The 20,120-nt window shown below is 38.0% G+C and overlaps 1 protein-coding gene across 1 annotated transcript in view; it reads left to right on the forward strand.

Moving 5' to 3' along the window:
* LOC308640368 (NBAS subunit of NRZ tethering complex-like) overlaps positions 1-20,120 on the forward strand; it is a gene marked incomplete at its 3' end in the record, with an annotated part of 172,589 nt that overhangs the window by 54,240 nt on the left and 98,229 nt on the right. Inside the window, exons 10-12 of the mRNA XM_081312302.1 lie at positions 657-824; positions 3,185-3,298; positions 3,613-3,730. Of these exons, the coding sequence (XP_081168428.1) occupies positions 657-824; positions 3,185-3,298; positions 3,613-3,730 (400 nt within the window). The remainder of the gene's footprint in view (positions 1-656; positions 825-3,184; positions 3,299-3,612; positions 3,731-20,120) is intronic.

The raw sequence follows: 20,120 nt of genomic DNA on the forward strand, positions 1-20,120 counted from the left end.
TTTTAAAACCCATCATTGCTAGTAATGAGATAAATATATAACAAAACAACAATAGCATACATATTGTTCCTCCCTGAATCATTTTCAAAAGAAAATTCAGGGGAAAAAAAACCATCATGGTACATTAGTTTCAGAAATATTTATAAAGCAAATGACATATTCTGTAACTTTTACCAGTCTAATATCTAACAACTCATGTTTCTTTAACCACAGTATTTATTATTAACTAAATTATTCATTTGAACAATGCTTCTGTGACCCCCAAGGAAAGTAGAAGATTCTGGTTTCTACCTTCTGATGTTAAAGGACACTTTTTTTTAAAGAGAATTTTTAATATTTATTTTTCAGTTTTCGGCAGACACAACATCTTTGTTTTTGTATGTGGTGCTGAGGATCGAACCAGGGCCAGGCGAGCACACTACCGCTTGAGCCACATCCCCAGCCCAAGGACACTGTTTTTCATCCAAATAAATGGATGATTGATAGTGTTTAGAAGGTTTATAATGTGGAACCTGTTAGTCTTTCAGCAATCCAAAAAAATTCTAATTTTCCATTTATTAGCTGGCAAAATTTCATAGGGAGAAAATGTCCATACATTTACAGGCTTTTAAACAAAAATTTGATGACATCTGGTTGCTATTTTTTCTTTAACGCAGGATGAAATGAGTGTTCCAGGCAGCAGCTCAGCTGACCTCTTACACTGGACTACTGCCACCACCATGAAAGTCCTTTCCAATACCACGACCACTACCAGAGCAGTATTGCAGGCTGTCAGTGATGGGCAGTGGTGGAAGAAGTCTTTAACTTACCTCCGGCCCATGCAAGTAAGCAAGGCAGCCTTCATTTTCAAATGTGCTGTGTGGCTTGTCATTTGTTAGCACTACTCTTCATTTGTTTTCACTGTTACGTCTTAAAGATTTATAAAATTTCTTCAGAAATCCAGGCCTCCTGTCAGGGCGTGAGTAGTCTGTCTCATGGAGTGAAATACACTCCCATGGAGTACTTGCAAAGGACCCTGATATATTTGAGTAGGGTTTGGTTTACATCTTAGAATTAAAATTTAGTGAAACGAAAATGATTGCATCAGTGCTGACTTGCTCTGCTCTGTTTCTACAGCCAGTAGTTAGGGAAGAGTTAGGAGCCAGCTGATGGAGAAGGGTTGAAGTAAAGATCAGGGTTAGCAGTAGAGCAACGGAGTTTGTTTTTTGGGGAAATCTTAACACGTGGTTCACCTGTATTTTCTGCATTGTTACATTCCAGTTCTATAGTCTCACATTGGAAAACAAAGGGGGAAAAACTTGCCTGTTTATCGGTTCATCCCAAACACACGTAGTTTCTCCTTCATTCATTTATTCATCCATCTATCCAGCAAACAGTTATCATTTTCTATGAGTCAAATACTGTGCTAAAGACAGGAATAGAAAAGGATAACCCTTCAGTCTAATCCCCTTCCTCTATGGAACTTATGTTTCAATGGGGGAGATGAAGAAAAATATTGTGTATAATGCCAGGTGGTTATAAGTATATGAATGTAACTCATAAGCAAGGCAAGTGAATAAAGAGTCATGTCGAGGAATTAAAATTCTGATTTAGGGAGGGAAGTTAAGTTACTCAGGAAAGAATCGGGTTGAGCAGAAGTATGATTGAGCCAAGTAGAACAAATGCAAAGCCCCCGCAGGGGGACTTATTTGATGTCTTTGTAGAACTTAAAAGAGGCAGGTATAATTTGAGGACTGTGAACAACTGGGAAAAGAGATTAGGTAGGTGGTGTGGAGGCCCATCATTGAAAGCTTGTGTAGACTGTGATAATAAGTGTGTGGATTTTATGCCGGATAATATGGAAAACTTAAGGAAAATTGAGGCAAAGCAGTTGTGTTCTCCAGCCTTACTTTTAATGAGCTCATGTAACTACTGTGTGGAGAGCTGGCAGTCAGAAGCAGAGAGAGATTCTTGTTCAGTCCTCTGGGTGAGAGATGATGCTGGCATAGACCTGAGTACCAGGAAGGAGGTGAGAGAGGACTGCTGTGGGTGGGATATATTTTGTGGTCCTACAGATGGTCTGTGTGTGGGGTATAGGAAAGAGAAAAACCTAAGGATGATCAGCCAAATGCTTGGGTAAATGAAAAAGATATTGTTTACTGTGATGCTTTGTACTTACTTGATTCTAGGGTAAATCTCTTATCCCTTCATGCATCACACTGGATTATGATTATTTTCCTTTCATCTGTTCACTGCTTTGAAGGCTTATGTCCTAGGTCAGATCTTTAACCCAGATTGTAGTCTGCATTTTTATTAAACATCTGCTGTATTCTGACCACTGCCAGCAGCTTCATTGTTTCCCTCAATGGGACTTGGTAGAGGGTCTGGGTTCAGTAAACTTGGGAGGAATGTCTTCTACTTGGATCTTTCAGTAAGGAGCTTTAATGTTGATTTGAGGAGAGCAGAACCACCATAATCAACTATATGAGTAATAATAAAATATTTGCTAACAGGAATGTTGATGCTCCAGTCTTAAAGTGGTGGTCAAGAAGGAGTTGGGGTTAAGAGGCACCTTTGTAAGTCTTACTTAGTCCTCCACTAAGGCAGAGTGGGTGGGGTCTTACCTGGAGGAAGGGTAGATTCTCACTAGGCAGCCAGGCTGTGGGGGACCCTTTACAGTGGAAGAAAGGCACAGAGGCCCCTTTTTTGCATTAAGCAGGGTGGTGTGATTGAGGTGAAGAGTTAGACTTTAATGTTAATTAGCATTTGATGATCTTGAATGTTCTACATAGTTCAGATTTTTATGCTGTTGCCCATTTGCCTTGCCACTGAAGGTTTTTTTGAGCAGGGCAGCAATGTGAACAAAGTGATGTTTTATGATGGTTATTCTAACTGCAATATTGAAAACTTGCTGTGTTTATAGCACTTATTACTTGAGTGTTTCTGATTCATAGATGTCAAAGTGACCAGGAAAATCAGGAGGCGCTGTAGGTAGGGGTTGAAATGCTGCTTGTGGAATGTAGTTGTTATTACATTCTCTGCTGGTGTCTGTCACTCTGACGCCCTCTCTTTTGGTCATAGAAAGCACACTGATGAATTTCTCCTGGAATTGTCCTTTTCTCCCTGCCATCTTGCTCCCTCCCTCTCCCTCTTCCCCCTCTTTGCTCTCTTTTTAACCTGCTGTTCTTCACTTTGTTCTGTTTAGGGGCAAGAATTTGGTGGTGCTTATCAAATTGGAACTGTAGCCAATGAAGATCTAGAAAAACAAGGGTGTCATCCCTTTTATGAATCTGTCATCTCTGATCCCTTTGTCAATGGGGTAAGGGCAGTGAACCTAAGAAAACAGATTTACTGTCAAGCTATTGAAGATGGTATAAAGAAAAACTAAAATTTTCCTGAAAATAAACTTCTTTGACTTTATTCTTCCTTATTCACTGCTTTTATATGATTCATTCTGTATATATTATGACCTATGAAATGAAAATCTATTTAAGACGTTAGATACAATAATATGCATTAGTGATAAATTATTATTCAGGTCAGCAGAAGCCATAAACTCCTTCCCCTGTGATTTCTAAGAATGTGTAATTAGAAGAGACCCTATTAAATGGTGAAGTTGCTGCTTTTGTCTAGGCTGCAGTGACCTATGACACCTACCAGCATGCCCCAGCAGAAAGCTTTGCGGAAGTTCTGCTGAGAACTGGGAAACTGGCAGAGGCTAAAACTGAAGAAGTATTTCCAACTACAGAAGGTAAGAAAGGATGTTCTAGTTTTATTTATTTCAGACATTTACTGAGAACCTACTGTTTTCTGGATAACTTGTTCATACTGAGAATTTTAAAAAGATAAACAGGTATAATTCCTATCTTTAGGTTGCTGATTATGTAAAATGGTTCTCATCATGTATGGTATGCAGTGCTCAATATTTATTTCGGTTTGGCTTTTTATCCTTCATCAAATGTGGATCTGTATTTGATATCAAGCATTTTCTGCACGGTGGCATATCTTTCCACATAGAATTCTTGGAAAAGAATGAAATGTATGTAAATTTACCAAAGACAGTTGTTCTCTTTTTCCTCGTTAGCCTTCTTACTACCTTTTCTTGACTTTAGTCTTCCCGTTACCTCTCTCACTGCTCTGTCATCTTGGTAAGTACCTTAAAGGCCACTGGAGCACCGTATTCCAGGCTGTCAGTGAGGAAGAAAGAGGTGAGGAGGGAGAAATGTTTTTCTTGGAAGTCCTATTCAGTTTCCACCTCCGTGTTCCTGGTCACCTCTAACTGCCAGTGAGCCTTGGCAGTGCTAACTAGCACACTACTATGTAAATTAAATTCAAGAACACTTATTTGTCGAACAGCTTGCTGTTTTCCTGAAAATCTGATACTACAATTATTTTGTTTGTTTGATCCAGGGGCACTTAACCACTGAGTCACATCCCCAGCTCTTTTTATTTTTTGAGACAGGGTCTCATCAGGTCACTGAGGCTAACTTTAAGCTTGGCGATCCTCCTGCCCCAGCCTCGACCTACTAGGATTAGATGTACAGGTGTACACCACCATGCCTAGCCTATAAGTTATTTTTAAATAATTATTTTCTTAAATCAAAATTTGTATGCCCCTGGGAAGAGGAGTCACAAATACCACTTTCCCATATACTATATGAAGCCTTAGAATACCAGAGGTTTTTATAAACTATACCATTTTTCTTCATTTCTGAGAAATGTTTTTCTACCTTCTATCATTCTTTAATCAGGGTATATAACATAGTTTATCACATTTTTCTCTAAAAGGCTATTATTCATGATATACCTCACAGTTGATATTGAGTATACGTACGAAGAGTGTAGTATCATAACTCTTTATTCACATAATTATTCTTCAGTACTTCTTGCTTCATGTTGTATGAAGTTAGTGGCTCATGGTCTGAAAACAATTGATAACAGATAGTTTGTAAAGATAGAAATATGAAACCTTAAGAAAATAATGGATTGGATATGGGAATGTCATTTACTGATTGGCCAACATTCTGGCTATTGCCAGGGACTGAAGCTATAGCCAGTATGTCTGCATATTGCCCATATAATATTTTTATATATTATTTAGCTTGCTAATTGCTTATTGTGAATTCAAGTATCCCTTGTATAGAAGCGTGCCTCACAAAATGGCAGACCTGTGGACCTGTGGTTAAAAGTCAAAGAATGGATGCCTTCTCGGATTAGAAACTGATTCCCCTTCTCATTAAGCTTTCTGGCATTTTCCAGAGCTGTTTTTGGAAAAATGCTTAGAGTATTTAATTATAATACCCAGGCAGGCATACATTTCTGGTTATTGGTCCTCTTTCTATAGGGCCCTTAGAATACTTGGCTATATTTGTTGTACTTGATCACTAATGATGAAGCTTTAAAATGATCTTGAAATATGAAGTAGATAGCAAGGTTTCAAGAGGAGCTGTGTGGGGTAGACAAAATGTATTTGATGTCAGGAGATTCCCCTTGTCTTCCTTTGCTGACAGTGTATCTGTTGCTTACTGAAGAAATGGTTCTAGGCCCTGTCCTAGGAACTTGGGATATAAAGTGGAGGAAGACATTGTCCCTATTTTCAAAGGGCTTACAGTGGAGGTGGGGAGACAGATACATTTGTATTTGCTGTGACAGGCAGATGAGACAGGCATTGGGACTATGGAGATCTGACAGCTGGAAGAGGTGGTGTAAGGTGTAGGTGATGTTTGGCTTGGGTTTGGAAGGTTGAATAGGAGTTAAGTAGATGAGAAAGCATAGAAATCGAGATGGGTAAGAGGGAGAAAGAGGATGTTTTACAAACGGGAAAATTTACTAAGTAAGGAAGATAAAACAATATGATTTTTCAGAGATTTGGAAATTATTCTAATACCTCGATAGAGTGGGCAAACAGCAAAGAAATGAGGTGAAAGTAGGCTGAGAAGAAATACAAAGCCTCAAATGGCAATCAGTTAAACATTCTGATGGAGCCCTCTGCTGGAAGCTATAGGGATTTCAAACAGAAAATTATTATTGTATTTCAGTTCCCTTATGCATTAAATGGCTTAACAACTCAGTTGTTCCGTTCTGGACCATGTTCTCTTATGATGTCTTGGCAGGGCCTAGTCTTATGTACCTGTGCTTAGGTTAGTCCCGAATCTTCTTTGCTACAACTGTGCAATTCAGTTAATCCAGATGTGATTTTACCTTTCTTTCAAGACCAACCCGTCTAATAGTTCCTCCTAGTTACACATTAGAATCACTTAGGTAATTTTTAAGAAATACTGAAACCCTGGGGTCCATTGTAGATAATTCATGTCACAATCCGTAGAGTTGAGCCTACATAGCAAATATTTTTTAGAGTACCTCAGGCTGACCATTTGTGAAACCATAGTTTCACTTAAGGTATTCGATTCTCGCCACCCATAATATGTCCATTCTTCAAACATCTATCCTTTCTCTCTTTCCTGGCAGCATAGAGACACATTGTCTTTCACATCTCTGGTCTCTTCGACCTGAGACTTAATCCCTGAGTACCATTTCTGCTTGTAACACTTCTGCCAGACCTGTGAGGACGTTCTGTGTGATAGGTGCAAAGTAAACGTTTCTCCACAGTGAGGAGAGTAAGCAGGGTGTGTATTGTGGGGGCTCGGCCAGTGAGCTGAGCGTGTGCTCCTGGTTAATCTGAATGCAGGTATGTGTACTCCTCTTGGTCTGTGGGAGCTTAAAGGGAGTACAGGAATTTTCTGTGTGCTTCTGTGTTTTTTCAAGTTATCTTTTTCCTGACAATCAGATTTTTATGTTCCTTTAGGGAAAAAAATACAAGTCTGTGAATGAATTTTCCAGAATGTCAAGTATTATTGAATAGAAAAAAAATATTTTCAGAATTAAGAAGATATATATTTTATATATATATATATATATATATATATATATATATATATATATATATACACACACCATTAATATGCTATGTATAGTGAATATACAGGTGATTTTAGTAAACATCTGTGGCCAGGTATAATGGCACATGCCTGCAATCCCAGTGATTCAAGAGACTGAGCCAGGAAGTTCACAAATTTGTGGCCAGCGTCAGTAACTTAGCAAGACCCTGTCTCAAAAAATAAAAAGGGCTGGGGTTATAGCTTAGTGGTAGAGTGTCCTTGGGTTCAATCCCCAGTACTACCAAAAAATGAAAAACATAATAATTATCTCCTTTATTTACATTTGGGTTTATTATTTAGGAAGCATTTTCATATATACTATCTTTTGATAACACTAATACATCTAGAACACATGTATTTGGCTATTTTATAACATCAAATATTTGTTGGAAATGCAGTAGAATTGAAGAGTGATATATAAAATGCCCAAGGGTAGAATAGTGACTGAGGCTCCTGTGCCTTCATTCTCCCATCAGTTTTCTTTAACCATTCATCTATTAGTTGGGAAGGGCTCTGGCCTAGCATGCAGCTGTAGAGATTAAAGGTCTGTGACCTTGTATGGGAGAAAAAAAAATACCCTGGGATAATTCAACAGCATTTGTATTAGGATTAGGGAGTCAAGTGGAGGGTGGCACATTTGATGTCTTAGAGCAGCTGGAACATTGTGAACTTAGTGTGGCCAGAAATTCAGCAGGCCCAGTGTTGGAGAAGATATATATATATAACTTGTTCAGAAGGAAAAAATAACAGGCAGAGACCTTAAACATTTGACAGTTATCAGATAAGTTTTCTTTCTCTGCATTCTATTAAAATTTAGAATTCATAAAAAAGATGAAAAAATTCTACACTGAACTCCCATAGACCCTCCATTTAGATCCTACAATTTGTATTTACTATACGTATTATACTCCCACCCCCTCCCCACCCACTAAATCTAATTTATTTCATGTTTTTAATCAGTTAATATGTATTACTTTTATGTGAGATAAAATTTATAAATAGTGCAATACAAAAATCTTAATTGTTTGACTATTTAAGTTCCCATAGCTCTTTTCTACTCCTCACCCCGTCAAGATGCAGCCTGTTACTATCACGGACTCTTCCTAGTAAGCATCCATTCCATTCTCCCTACAAGTCAGCCCACATTTCGATTTTTCCCCACTGTAGGTTAATTTTGACTGTTCTAGACTTTAGGTAGTGTTTTATGTAAAACAAAGATTTTTAAATTCACCTATGTTGCATCTATCAGTAGGTGTTTGCATATTTCATTTTTAATTACTGAGTAGTATTTCATTGTAGATAAATGAGTTTATCTTTTCTGTTAAGGATGCTGGGATTGTAGCAGCATAACTGTTATGAAAGCTGCTTTGCACTCTCTGGTACCACTGTTTTGTGAACATATCCTTTTATTTCTTTTAGGATGGAATTGCTTAGTCAAAGATTGTGCATTTGTTTAGTTTTATTAACTACTTTCTTTCTAGCTGTTGTGATTTTTTTGGGCTCTGGTTTTCTATTTGAATTTTACTTGCCCAATATGGAATGGATAGTGGCTTGCCCTCAGGTCAGAAGTTGTAAAAATGGAAAACTTACAATGCCATTCATTCTTCCAAATGGCAACTATCTTAAATTTTCTGTCTCTTTTGATACCTCCCAGTGCTTTCTGACACCTGTTTTTTTTTTAAATACTATAAAGTATAAAAGTAAAAGTCTGTACTTTTCATTTGGAGGGCTCTTTAAAACAGAGAACCTGGTCATGGAAGCATTTAAATAGTTACTGTTCTGGTCACTGTGGTTCCTCAGATGACTGTGGGTTAAACTCAGAGTTGTAGTTTTCTAGGAAGAGGAATAGAAAGCCCAGATGCCTTTTTTCCTAGGATTACTTCCAAGGAGTCAATTTATGAATGAAGCCTTGCCTGGTGCAAAGAATTCTGGACATACTCCAAGTTGCTTAGGCGGTTAAAATAGATGTCAAGAGTCTCTCGGGAAATGGACCCCAGGTATATTCAGGTGGAGAACTCTGCCAGCCAGCAGCAGGCTTGAAGTGAAAATTTAAAGAACACATGGCCATTTGGTAGTGACTGAAAATTACAATTGTGTGTATTGCATGATCCAGTAATTCTGTTTTTAGGAATTTACCTTATGAATTTGTTCACACACATTAAAAATAAAAAGGACGTTTGTTCATGATAATAGCGTAAGAATTGTCAATATCCTGGTAACTACTGCTAGGGAAAGATGCCAGTCTTATTTTGATATCTTGTTTCATATTAGAACACAGAACTACCTTTCTAAGTTTGGTCAATTTACATAAGTTTCCAAGTTCGTGTTAAAAATTCAAGATAATGTTCTTTGAGGATTTTTTAAGCTAATTCATACAAAGTACCTATCTTGTGTCTGGTTCACCAGAGAAGATATTTCAAATTTATGGGTATTTTTGTTCTCTAATAATTTTGTTCTTGTTATATACAGCAAAGACATGAGCATAGGCAGAGCTTAGATACCAGATTGATTTGTTTGGCACATAGTGTAGGGACGGTGGCAATTTAAAGCGCAAATTGTTTGTCTCATATTAATGGAACCCTTAAATGACAAATAATAAAATTTACTTTTATTTTTTAGGGAATGGGAAACTAGTGAAGAGTTTGGTTTTGTTTTAAGCTGGAGAATGACAGTTTTTGAAATTTTAAAATTAATAGTGATCTGCTGTGTGAAAAGGGGATTGGAAAAAGACCAAAGTTACTATATAGAGTTAGGTTGGGAGGTTGTTAAAGAGTCCATTGTATTAACAATGAAAAGCTGACCTTGAGTCTGTGGGAGTGGAAATAGAAAGTATGTGTGTAAGTTCTCTGGAAGTGATTCAGCAGGATTTGTGCATGTTGGGAGCAGAGAAGAGGAAGAAGTCCAAGATAACTCTGGAATCTGAGCTTGGCTGGGACAGCACAGTGCACTATTTCAAGAATTTGAAAGATTGGGTAATGAATGATTAATCTGGGTTAGGCCTAGTGACACAAGCCTGTAATTCCAGCGACTCAGGTCTGTGAGGCAGGAGTATCATCACATGTTTGAGTTCAACCTACCCAATGTAGTGAGACCCTGTCACAAAATAAAAAAATGAAAAGGGCTGGGAATGTGGCTCCAGTGGCAGAGCACTGCTAAGTTCAATCCACAGTACCACACCCCAAAAAAATGATGAATTTGTGAAAAATTTGAGTGGCAGCCATGTCCAATAAATAATTGGTAATGTTGGTCTTGTGAGATGGATTAAATATAGAAAGAAATTCTGAGAAAATAGACCAAGGTGCTGTAGAAGTTAAGACTGTAGTTGAGGTCTGCAGGAGAGAAAACCTTAAGTGGGATTCAGTGAGCACTTGTAGTGGGAGGGGAAAGGAAAAGAAGCATGGGGTATGGGGAGCAAGAGGATCTGGCCACACACAGAGGATTACTTGAGCATAGGTGCAGGAGAATTAATATTTTGGAAGCCCAAGGAGCAGCTATCTAAGAGTGTCTAGTTCTCCAATGACATATGAGAAAAGAGGAAGATCACTGAATTTGGCAACCTTTAGGAGCAATATCAATTGGATTTTGGGACAGAAGGACTTGGAAAAAGAATGAGTGTCATAGTAGTGGATACAGTGGGCCAGATCATTCATTTATAAAGTTTAGCAGGTAAAGAAAGGAGACTGTTGCTGCAACCTCTCTGCCATAGCCAGAAATCTGCAAGGGGTGATGGGGGATTAAGAAAAGATGATCATGTATATAGAGAAAGGTGGGACACTGTACTCTAATGGAGGAACAGTGACCCAGAGCTACCTCAGTACGTTTATTACATAGGTTTTATCATCAAAAGGTTATTTTTGGGAAAGTTTCTGCAAAGCAGGTAGACTGAGGGACACAGCACTGGTGAGACATTAGGGTTATTTTTTTATGCTCAGAATTCTTCATCCCTAGGAGATGGTAACTGAGTTCAAGGTCCCGACTGACAGAACTCTGTGCCTTTGCACAGTTTCCTCAGGCTGGGTGTCACCATAGCAACTGGGCAATCTTGACCTGTACTTTTACATGGGAAATTCTTAGTGCAAACGCAGCCATGAGGCATAGTCGGAGATCATGATCCAGGTCACTGCTCTACTGAATTTGTTAGAATGGCTAGTTTCCAAGGGAAGAATTATTTTTCTTTTATGCAGTCCTAAACATATATGCTTATGTATTAAATATATATGTAACACACACACACACAACACACACACACAACACACACACACACACACACACACACGGAAAACCGCAACTTCTTCCACGGACAATGTTTGAGGAGTAGCTAATTAACATAATTGTTGAATGCTTTGTGAGAAGCTGCTAACTAACAATAAATGTAATAACAATTACAAAGTAACAATAAATGCAGTAACAGAACTGCATCAGTTAATCACGTGTTACTCTTTAAGCCTGTCATCTCTTCTGAGTGAAAGTAATCTTCCTGCTTAAATGCAGTTGTTTATTCATTAGTAATTATGATTTGTATAAAATAGAAGAATTACCTTTGTTACCACTGTGATGGTGGTTAATGGAATAACCTATTATCAGTCATTTTCAGGGGCAAATCAGATGTGTCCTAAATAAAATTTTTGCTTTCTCAAGTCTTTTGTTTATGGAGGGAGGAAGGGAATCTACTGGGTGTTGTCTACATGCTAGAGAGCTGATGTGCACTTTAAAGTGTTTCCCTCATTTAATCCTTATTTACATATGAGGCAAAAAATGCCAAAACCCAATATCCAAGGTGCTCTGAAAACCAGTAGGGTCTTTGTAACTTGTGTGGCCTCAAAACTTGAACTAAATTGATCTGAGTCTATTCATAGCCTTTGCCTATCCTATTTAGTATGAGTGTTCAAATATTTTGCAACAGAAATATTAATGTCTTTGATTACTGGGTTCTTCCAGATCACTCTGATGACATTGTCATGTAATATACAATATGTGTATGACATAACCTTCTGATGTCCAAAACATTCCAAATGCTGAAACTCAAATCTTAGGACTTTATAGTTCTGAAGATGTTTTTTCCTCCTGGTGATAGTTACAGACAGTTGGAGCTCTGGGAATACAAGGTTAAAGGAATAATTCTGTAAAGTGGGCCCATTGTGCTAGCCCTTGACATAACTGTCTTTTAAAAAACAAATCGCCCACATCCTTGCCTGCCTTAAGTCAATAGGATATGTTACATTTCTTAGGAAGCACCCTGTTATCTGAAGGAGAAATGCAGACCCGAAATGATGATAAGCATACAAGTGATTCTTTAAGAGTGGGGTGGAGGGTACTTTTGTAACCCTTACACAGATTAGATCCCAGAACTCAAGGAGATAGGGATAATTTTCTCTAACCAAAGAAATCTATGAGAACAGATTCCAATTAGAACTGGTCAGCGTGGGCCAAAGTGACCTAGAGTTGTTATGCACACAGGGGACCTGAAACACTGCTATTGTACAGCTGGCAGCCAAGAGTCAAGAGGTAGACCTGAGAGGGACTCTCTGAAAACTCCCCTGTAACCCTCTAGTAAAATATGAGGGCCAAAGAGGTCGGCCATACACTCAATCGAGCATGTCCCCTTTTCCCGTCCTTTCTAATGAACTCATGCCTGCTACTTTGAGTCACATGCCTGAACTCTTTGTGGCATGATCATAAGAACAGTGAGAACTTCTCTGGCAATCTCTACTTCCTGGCAGGCCTTTGCTCTGGAGCACTGGTATATCATTCTACCTGATTTTGTTGGCCAGAAATTCATTGTGTATTCATAGGTTTTGTCTGAGTGGTTGTTCTAAAATGCTGGGGATTTTGTTTTTCTTCAGTTATGGGGGGAGACACAGGCATGGAAATGATTGTTAAGATGTAAGAGATTGATACTAAAATTCCCAAAATAGGAGGCATGGTATACTACACATGGGGAAACCTGTGTGGGTCAAAGGCAGAAGGAGCCAGGGGAAAGCATGCAGAAAGCCTCAATTGTGGTTTTCATGGAGGGAATGGGTTTAGCCTGGTAGACAAGCTTGGGCAAGTTTGATTGGACAGGATGGCTAATTTCGGCATCTCTAAGCTTACAGGGGTAGTCTCTAGCTGGTTTGCTGGTACTTACTCCAGGTGTTAGGACAGATTATTGCTGTCTGGAATATAAAACACTACCTAGAGGAGGGTTCAGAGTGATTACCATGTCAAAACTGCTCACAGAAGAGTTATTTATTCTCTCTAGCAATTCGCCCTGAGAGGGCACTTCCTCCAGGATTACCTTCTCCAAGTCAAAGCATCATGAAATAGAAAAGTGAAAGGCATGATTCACACAGTGGTGTGTATGACGTCTGTATGGGTGTTATTGACTGGGAACACAACATTTGTATCTTCACTGCTTGGTGACAGTGACCCTTTTAGGCAGCTCTCTGAGGGTGATTTTTGTCAGGAGTTTGAGCTCCTAGAAATTTTCTTCCTGTCTTCCTTAGCTTGCTGTAAACTTTGTGTTCATTTATATATATTTAAGAATATTTTTGACCATTTTGTGAGTGTAGTTTTGATGTAGTGTAACTGTAAACTTGCTGGAATTTAGGTATTTGGAGTCTTCCCTTTAAGAATAACTCCTGTAAACATTTATTCTGTGTGTCATCATTACTTCATTGCTTTTTTTTTTTGGGGGGGGTGTTGCTTTTGTTTTTCATTGTGTTGTTTTATTTTGAAATTTGTTGGTTCTCTAGCATATTTTTCAGACTATCCCTTGAGGGTGCTTTGGTTTTCAGAAACTGCCATATACACATTAAAATTGGTAGAAAAATTGAGTTGATGTGATAATAGAAAAGATATGATGAAACATTGTCAGTAATGGAACTTAATTTCCCAGGGGGGTCTGAGATTGGGTCTAACCACAACTCTGAGAAAGAAGGTTCAGTAGGAGCTGGAGAGCAGCTACCTGAAATAGGGACTCCTTTGAAGAGATGGTCCTAATTTGGATAAATGGGTTCAGATATACTTTTTGAAAACTGGCTGTTTAAAAAAAAAAAAAACACTAGGTGAAATAGGTTGAATAGTCCTGCTGTCAGGCTCTTGAGAGAAGATTGTTGGAATGCTTTTGTTGCAATTGCTCTTTCTTTCATTTATCTTATGGGATACAGTTACAGAGTTATTGTTTGACACTTTTTTTTCCAAATAAAAATTATATCAGTAAAAAAAGCTACCATTTATTGCTGACTAATTATGTGTCAGCTACTGGCTCAATACTTTACCTTATCTCCAGTAAATATCACAGTGGCCCTGTTACATATATATTAAAATCTCCATTTTGAAATGAGTAATTTATTCAAGGTCAGAAGCAAGTTAGTAGCTGAGCCAGAATTCCACTTCTAGTCTTACTGCTCAAGTGTCAGGGATCTTCAGCAAATGATAATCTTTTTCTTCCTTAGATAGGAGCCTACAGTTTTCTGAGGCAGCCTATAAATTTGTTGGAGATGTTTGTATTATTCTCTTACATGGAATCCACTTTCACCTGTTCTATTTGTTGTCCTTTGTGTAGCAACAAAGAAATAAGAGCTACATACGTCCTCCTTGATGTGACTGCCCTTTCAGCAATGCAGTAAAAATACCATGTTCCCTGCAAACATTCTCATCCCCTTTTCTTTATTCTTCAAATAACCAGGATGACATGTGTTCCAATTCTAATCACCTTCTCCTTGCTACTCTTTTATTGATTAATTCATTGGTGCCAGGGCTTGAACCCAGGGGCACTTAACCACTGGGCCACATCTTCAGTCCTTTTTGTATTTTATTGTCTGATATTTCTTGCTGTGGGTTGCATATCAGACGGGTTTCATGGGGCTAGAGCAAGCTGTAGGTGAGGCTGCATTGCCTTCCAGAGGCCCCAAGTGAGAACTCGCTTGTTTGCTTTTGCTGTGTACACAGGCCACACTCATGCCTTGGCTAGTGGTCCCTCTCCTCTACCTTCAGTGCTAGCAACAACTTCACATCTCTCTCACCAAAGCCAGGAAGGGTTCTCCATTTTTAAAGGACTCGAAGATTATCTTGGGGCTGCCTAGATAACCCAGAATTTTCTCCCCTGTTACTTTTAATCATACCCATAAAGTCCCTTTGCCACATAAGGTACTATTTTCATTGATTACAAGTATTAATAACGAGGATATCTTTGGGGGCCATACTTGTGCTTCCCCACACCTTTCTAGGTAATTAGGTTTTTAAAATGTTATGGGCTTAATAAGGCTTTCTAACAGACGATAGTTAAGAACAAAATAGAAAAATAGTAAAAATTATTGAATAATATTTGTCAAACCTGATATGTACTGCTATAAATAGTAAATATTTTGTTTACTTAAATGGATTTAAGTTTATTCAAAATAAAACATTTTTTACTTCCAATCCAAATAAACTACATATATCTCTATTTGTAAAGATTGGCATATATATCAAACCACCTTGATCTTTATATGTAATTATTAGAGTATATATTACATTGGTGAAAGAAGATATTTTCATCTTCATATTTTTTTTAGTAGGAAAGATGTACACCTAATGCATGATTGTCTTAAAGTATGCACCTCTGAAGCTCCCATGCACAAGTAGTATGCTCATGGTTTAGTCTTTTCCCCACTATATAGTGATTATTGTTGCTATTTTATAATCACACTGAACTCAGCTATGAAAATTGTATAAAACATTTTCCCCCAGGGTTTCACAGTTACTAAATATTAGGTGATATATATATTTTTTAATCTTGAAATAAGTACTATGCCCATTGATAGCTGATTTTGGTGTAGTTATTGTTTGATTGTTAGATGTCTCCTCCTGAGAGGTGGAAGGTGATTCTGAACTGAATAATTTTTATTCATTCCATATACTTCCAGGAAATGTCTATTTGAGAACCTTTTCATTGCCATTATTCTAGGTGCTGTAAACAACTAAGGAATGCCAGGACCCTTGCTTTTGAGAAGCTCCTTGTTTATTGAGGCATATGTATGCATGCATAGCAAATGAACTTTGATACTTAAGGTTATTAAAGCTTTCTGTGTGTACAAAAGAGGCAGTATTCATTGAATGTTCTCTATGTTCCAAGCTCATATTTGTTAATTGTGTTAACTAATACTGATGATTTTAAGGGTTTTGAGTATGTAGTGCATACGCTTTCATCCACTCTCAGCTGGCTTGTGTTATTGTAGTTGTGAACATTGTCCTTTATTCCTGTACTTGAACACTTCTGCTTTTAAGGGACTACTATCTTCTGTTTTCCAAGGTGAGAGTGTGGCTCAATAAACACATTCTATCTTGATAAAAATGCAAACAACCATGAGTTTAGGGGATAAGAATAGAAGAGCAAATCTAAAAAGGAATTTTTAAAAAGGAATTTTTGATGATCAAAGGCACAGAATAAATGGGAGTAAGTAGAATACATGAAGTTTAGGGAATGCAGTCTGTAAAGCTTGATACAACATAATTTACTCTTAAATTATAAACAATTCAGAGCAAAAGAACTTTCTTTTTGCAAGACTGATAAAAGGAAAGACTTCTGTGACAGGCTTTGCATGGTGTCACTTATACTTGAGAAGGTGATTATTTTTCTTCCCCTTTTTTCATTTGCTAAAGAGTAAAACAAATTCATATGTTCTTAGAGGAGTCGGTATGATTTTTTCCCATCTGACTTGGAACCTGTTTTCTTCCAATGTGCATCACTGGTTAATTTTTCCATTCATTGAGCAAGTATTTATTGAGTGCTAGTTTAGACAGCCTCTAAGGTAGCCCTAAGTGGTCCTTACTAATATTTAAACCTTGTGTAATTCTTTCTCCTAGAATATGGGCTGGAATTGATAAGCCTCTTAACAAATAGAATACAGTAGAGGTGATGGGATGCCATTTATAAAATTAGGATACGCAAGTACCAAGGCTTCTGTTTGGAGCATTCTCTCACCCCCTTGGATCACTCACTCTGGGGATCCAGCTCCCCTATTTTAAGCAGCTCAGTGAAGAGGCGTGGATGGCCTGGGACCAGGGGTGCTAACACGTGTGAATAAGCATGGAGGTTAGGTCTCAGTCCTGGCCAGCAGTTTGATTGAAAAATTATGATAGACTTTAATCCAGTGCTGCCTAGCCAATCTATTCCCAGATTCATGATTCAAAGTCTGAGATCGTAAGCATTTTAAGCTTGTAAATGGGGGTAACTTGTTATATAACAATGAATAAGTAATATGTACCTCTATCCTAGATATATAACACTAAATAGATGTTTGTCCCTGCAAACATCTCTGATGTTAGAGAACATGCTAGGGAAAGGTAGAAACTAAAACTAGATAATAAACAGAATGATTAAGTTCAGACATGTGCAGCAGTAACAAATACAAATGAAGAATAAACCTGGGAAGGACTCAGGACTGAACTGTTGGAATTTAAAATAAGATGGTCAAAGAAGACTTCACTGAGAAAGTATCATTTGAACAAAGGCCATAAGGAAGTAGGGCAGCAGCAAGCTATATGGTGATCAAAGGGAAGATGGAACAGGTAGTACAGAGGCTGACAGGGAGCATGCTGGTATCATTTGAAGAACAGGAGGTGGCCAGTGTAGCTGAAGTGGAATGGTAGAGAAGAGTAATGGAGGTAAGATCAGGTCAGCGAGGTTACAGAAGATGGGGCCAGCTTGAATAGGGCCTTGGATGAATAAGAAGTTACTGGGGAATTAATCTGAGCTGGAGTTTTAACAGGATCCCTCTGTTACTGTGTTAAAAATATTGTAGGAGGTAATGGCAGAAGGAACTAGAACATTTAGGTGACAACTACAGTTATCCCAGTGTGGTGACCCCTTCTTATGCATGCAGGAAATGCTCTAAAATGCTCAGTGGGTGTGGAGACTGCAGGTCTCACTGAGCTCTAACTATAATGCTCCCCCCCCACACCCCTTATGTGTAAAGACCTGTGAAAAAGTTTGATCTACAAATTAAGCATAGTCAGATTAATGACAAAATAATAAAGTAGAACAATTAAAACACTATACTGTAATAAGATATTTAAAACTTATGAATTATTTCTGGATTTTTTTTTCATTTAGTGTTTTTTGGGCAATGGTTGACCATGGGTAACTGAAAACACAGAGGTACCTTTGAGAGGGAGCAACTGTAAAAGATGATGGCAGTTTGTTTTAATGTGGTAGGAATGAAAATGGGAAGATTGGTTAGATGCTGAAGAGAATCAAAGGGATTTGCTAATGGATTTGATGTGGGAGGTAAAGTTTGGGAAAAGATAGTAATCTAAGAGAATATCAGGATTAAATTTGTCTGAAGAAGTATGTGAATGAGGTTGTGTTGCCATTTTCTAAGATTATTCTCCACTTTTGTTCTCTTGCCAAATGCCTGTTTTTGTCCTTATTGTGTGTCCATTAAAATATCTTATACTTTTGCCTTTTCAATCCAGACATTTATGGATTATGAAGTACAAATATTAGAGCTCCATACCTAAATGATATAATGTTACGATTGTGATTTAAATCATTTGTGGGCCACAGTAAGAATTATAAGAAATACTTGCTACTATTTTTTTATATTAATTTTGTTTCTGCTAGTTTTATTTTTACTGAGTCCCATGCTAATCCTATGGAGAGACCTTAAAGAAAACTTGAGATATGATTCCTACTTTCATTAAGCATATTATCTAGGAATATAAAAACAAAACACAAAATGGGCAAACTCAAACAAGACACTGGATTTGAGAATTAAAATCCACTGAGCATTTGGTATTTTGTAGCATCAAGGGAGGGTAATTATTAAGCAACTATCATCTCCATTCTGGAGGTCGGACTGCTGGAGAGACATTGACCAAAGTTAGCAATCAGGAAGTAGCCAATCCTTTTTAAATCCAGGTGTCCTTATTTCACAGTTGATTTTAATCATATGGTACAATTCTGCTTTAAGAACTGAACAGAAAAAGGTCATTATTTCTTGAAATAACCATCTAGGTAAAGTCCAGGACATAATTAGTTTCCATGCAAAGAAGCCCAAATAAGAGATGAGTAAGAAATCTGCATGTGGTGAGAGGAAACAAGAAGTTCATGAATACTTGTGGAAAGAGCAAATGAAGGATGAGGGGGTGGGAGTAGAAGGTAAGCACCTAAAATGTGCTGATGCCTGGCATGCCCTGTCTCAGACTTGTGACAACTGTCCTGGATGATGGATGCCACTCCTGTTTTATGGACCAGAAAATTTAGGCTCAAAGAAATTAAGGGACTTTCACTAGGTCATCTCTGTAACTACTAGAGTATAGAGACGAATCAGAGACTGTCATGTTCTAAAACTTTGTTGTAAATATGTTCATATAAATGTCCTCAGTTTAACAAATTCCCTTAGACTCTTGTGTGTTCACTATTTTTTTTAAATAACCTGACTTAAAACTGATAGCAGATTGTATGTTGTAGAGGCTAGCAGGGTAGCTGGAGGTCAGGAATCAAAAACACAGAACGGAAATGACACCTGGAAATGGTCACACTGAAAAGCATTTGAAAGGACCAGTTTGCAGGACCTGGGGATCAGCCTCAGATCTTCCAGTAATGCATAGATCTTACTTGTAAATACATGAACAATACAGAATTAAAGTTGCAGCTTTGTGTGGTGAGAGAGCAACAATTGCAAGCTCAGAAGGACAGTCACACTTTTCTTTCCTAAAGTGTACTTTATATATTAGAATCATCTGATAAATGATTAGTTCTTTTGAGCTACAAGGAACCCACACATACTGTCCAGTTAGTGGGATGTTTTTATTAAGAATAACAAAGTATGAACACTGAGGATGAGAGGAAGCCATCTCAATGAGCAAGGCTGCCCAGATGGCTGATGGGTTGTGGCATGCAGCATGAACCTGCCCACTCTTCTTCCACCCATGACCACATTAACATCTCCCAAGAGACGATCCTTTTTGGTTGTGTGTTACTCCAGTGTAGAACCTGGCAGGATAGCTCTTATGGCTAGCCACGTCACAGCACACTACGCAGACTCCATGGCTGCCTTTCACAGCATCGGCTGAGGCATTTATGAATGATTTTTATTGCCAAGTAAGTGAACTATTTGTAACAAGCTCTTCTGGTTGCTTCCTCAAAGGGAATGCTGGGTATAGCATTCATTCTGAGTGTTGTGAACTGTAGAAAAGTCTACGAATTGGTCCTCAAATGTCTGTCATTGTCACCTT

The sequence above is a fragment of the Spermophilus citellus genome (genome assembly GCF_964194105.1).
Source record: "Spermophilus citellus genome assembly, contig: SCAFFOLD_114, whole genome shotgun sequence".
Classification (NCBI taxonomy): domain Eukaryota; kingdom Metazoa; phylum Chordata; class Mammalia; order Rodentia; family Sciuridae; genus Spermophilus; species Spermophilus citellus.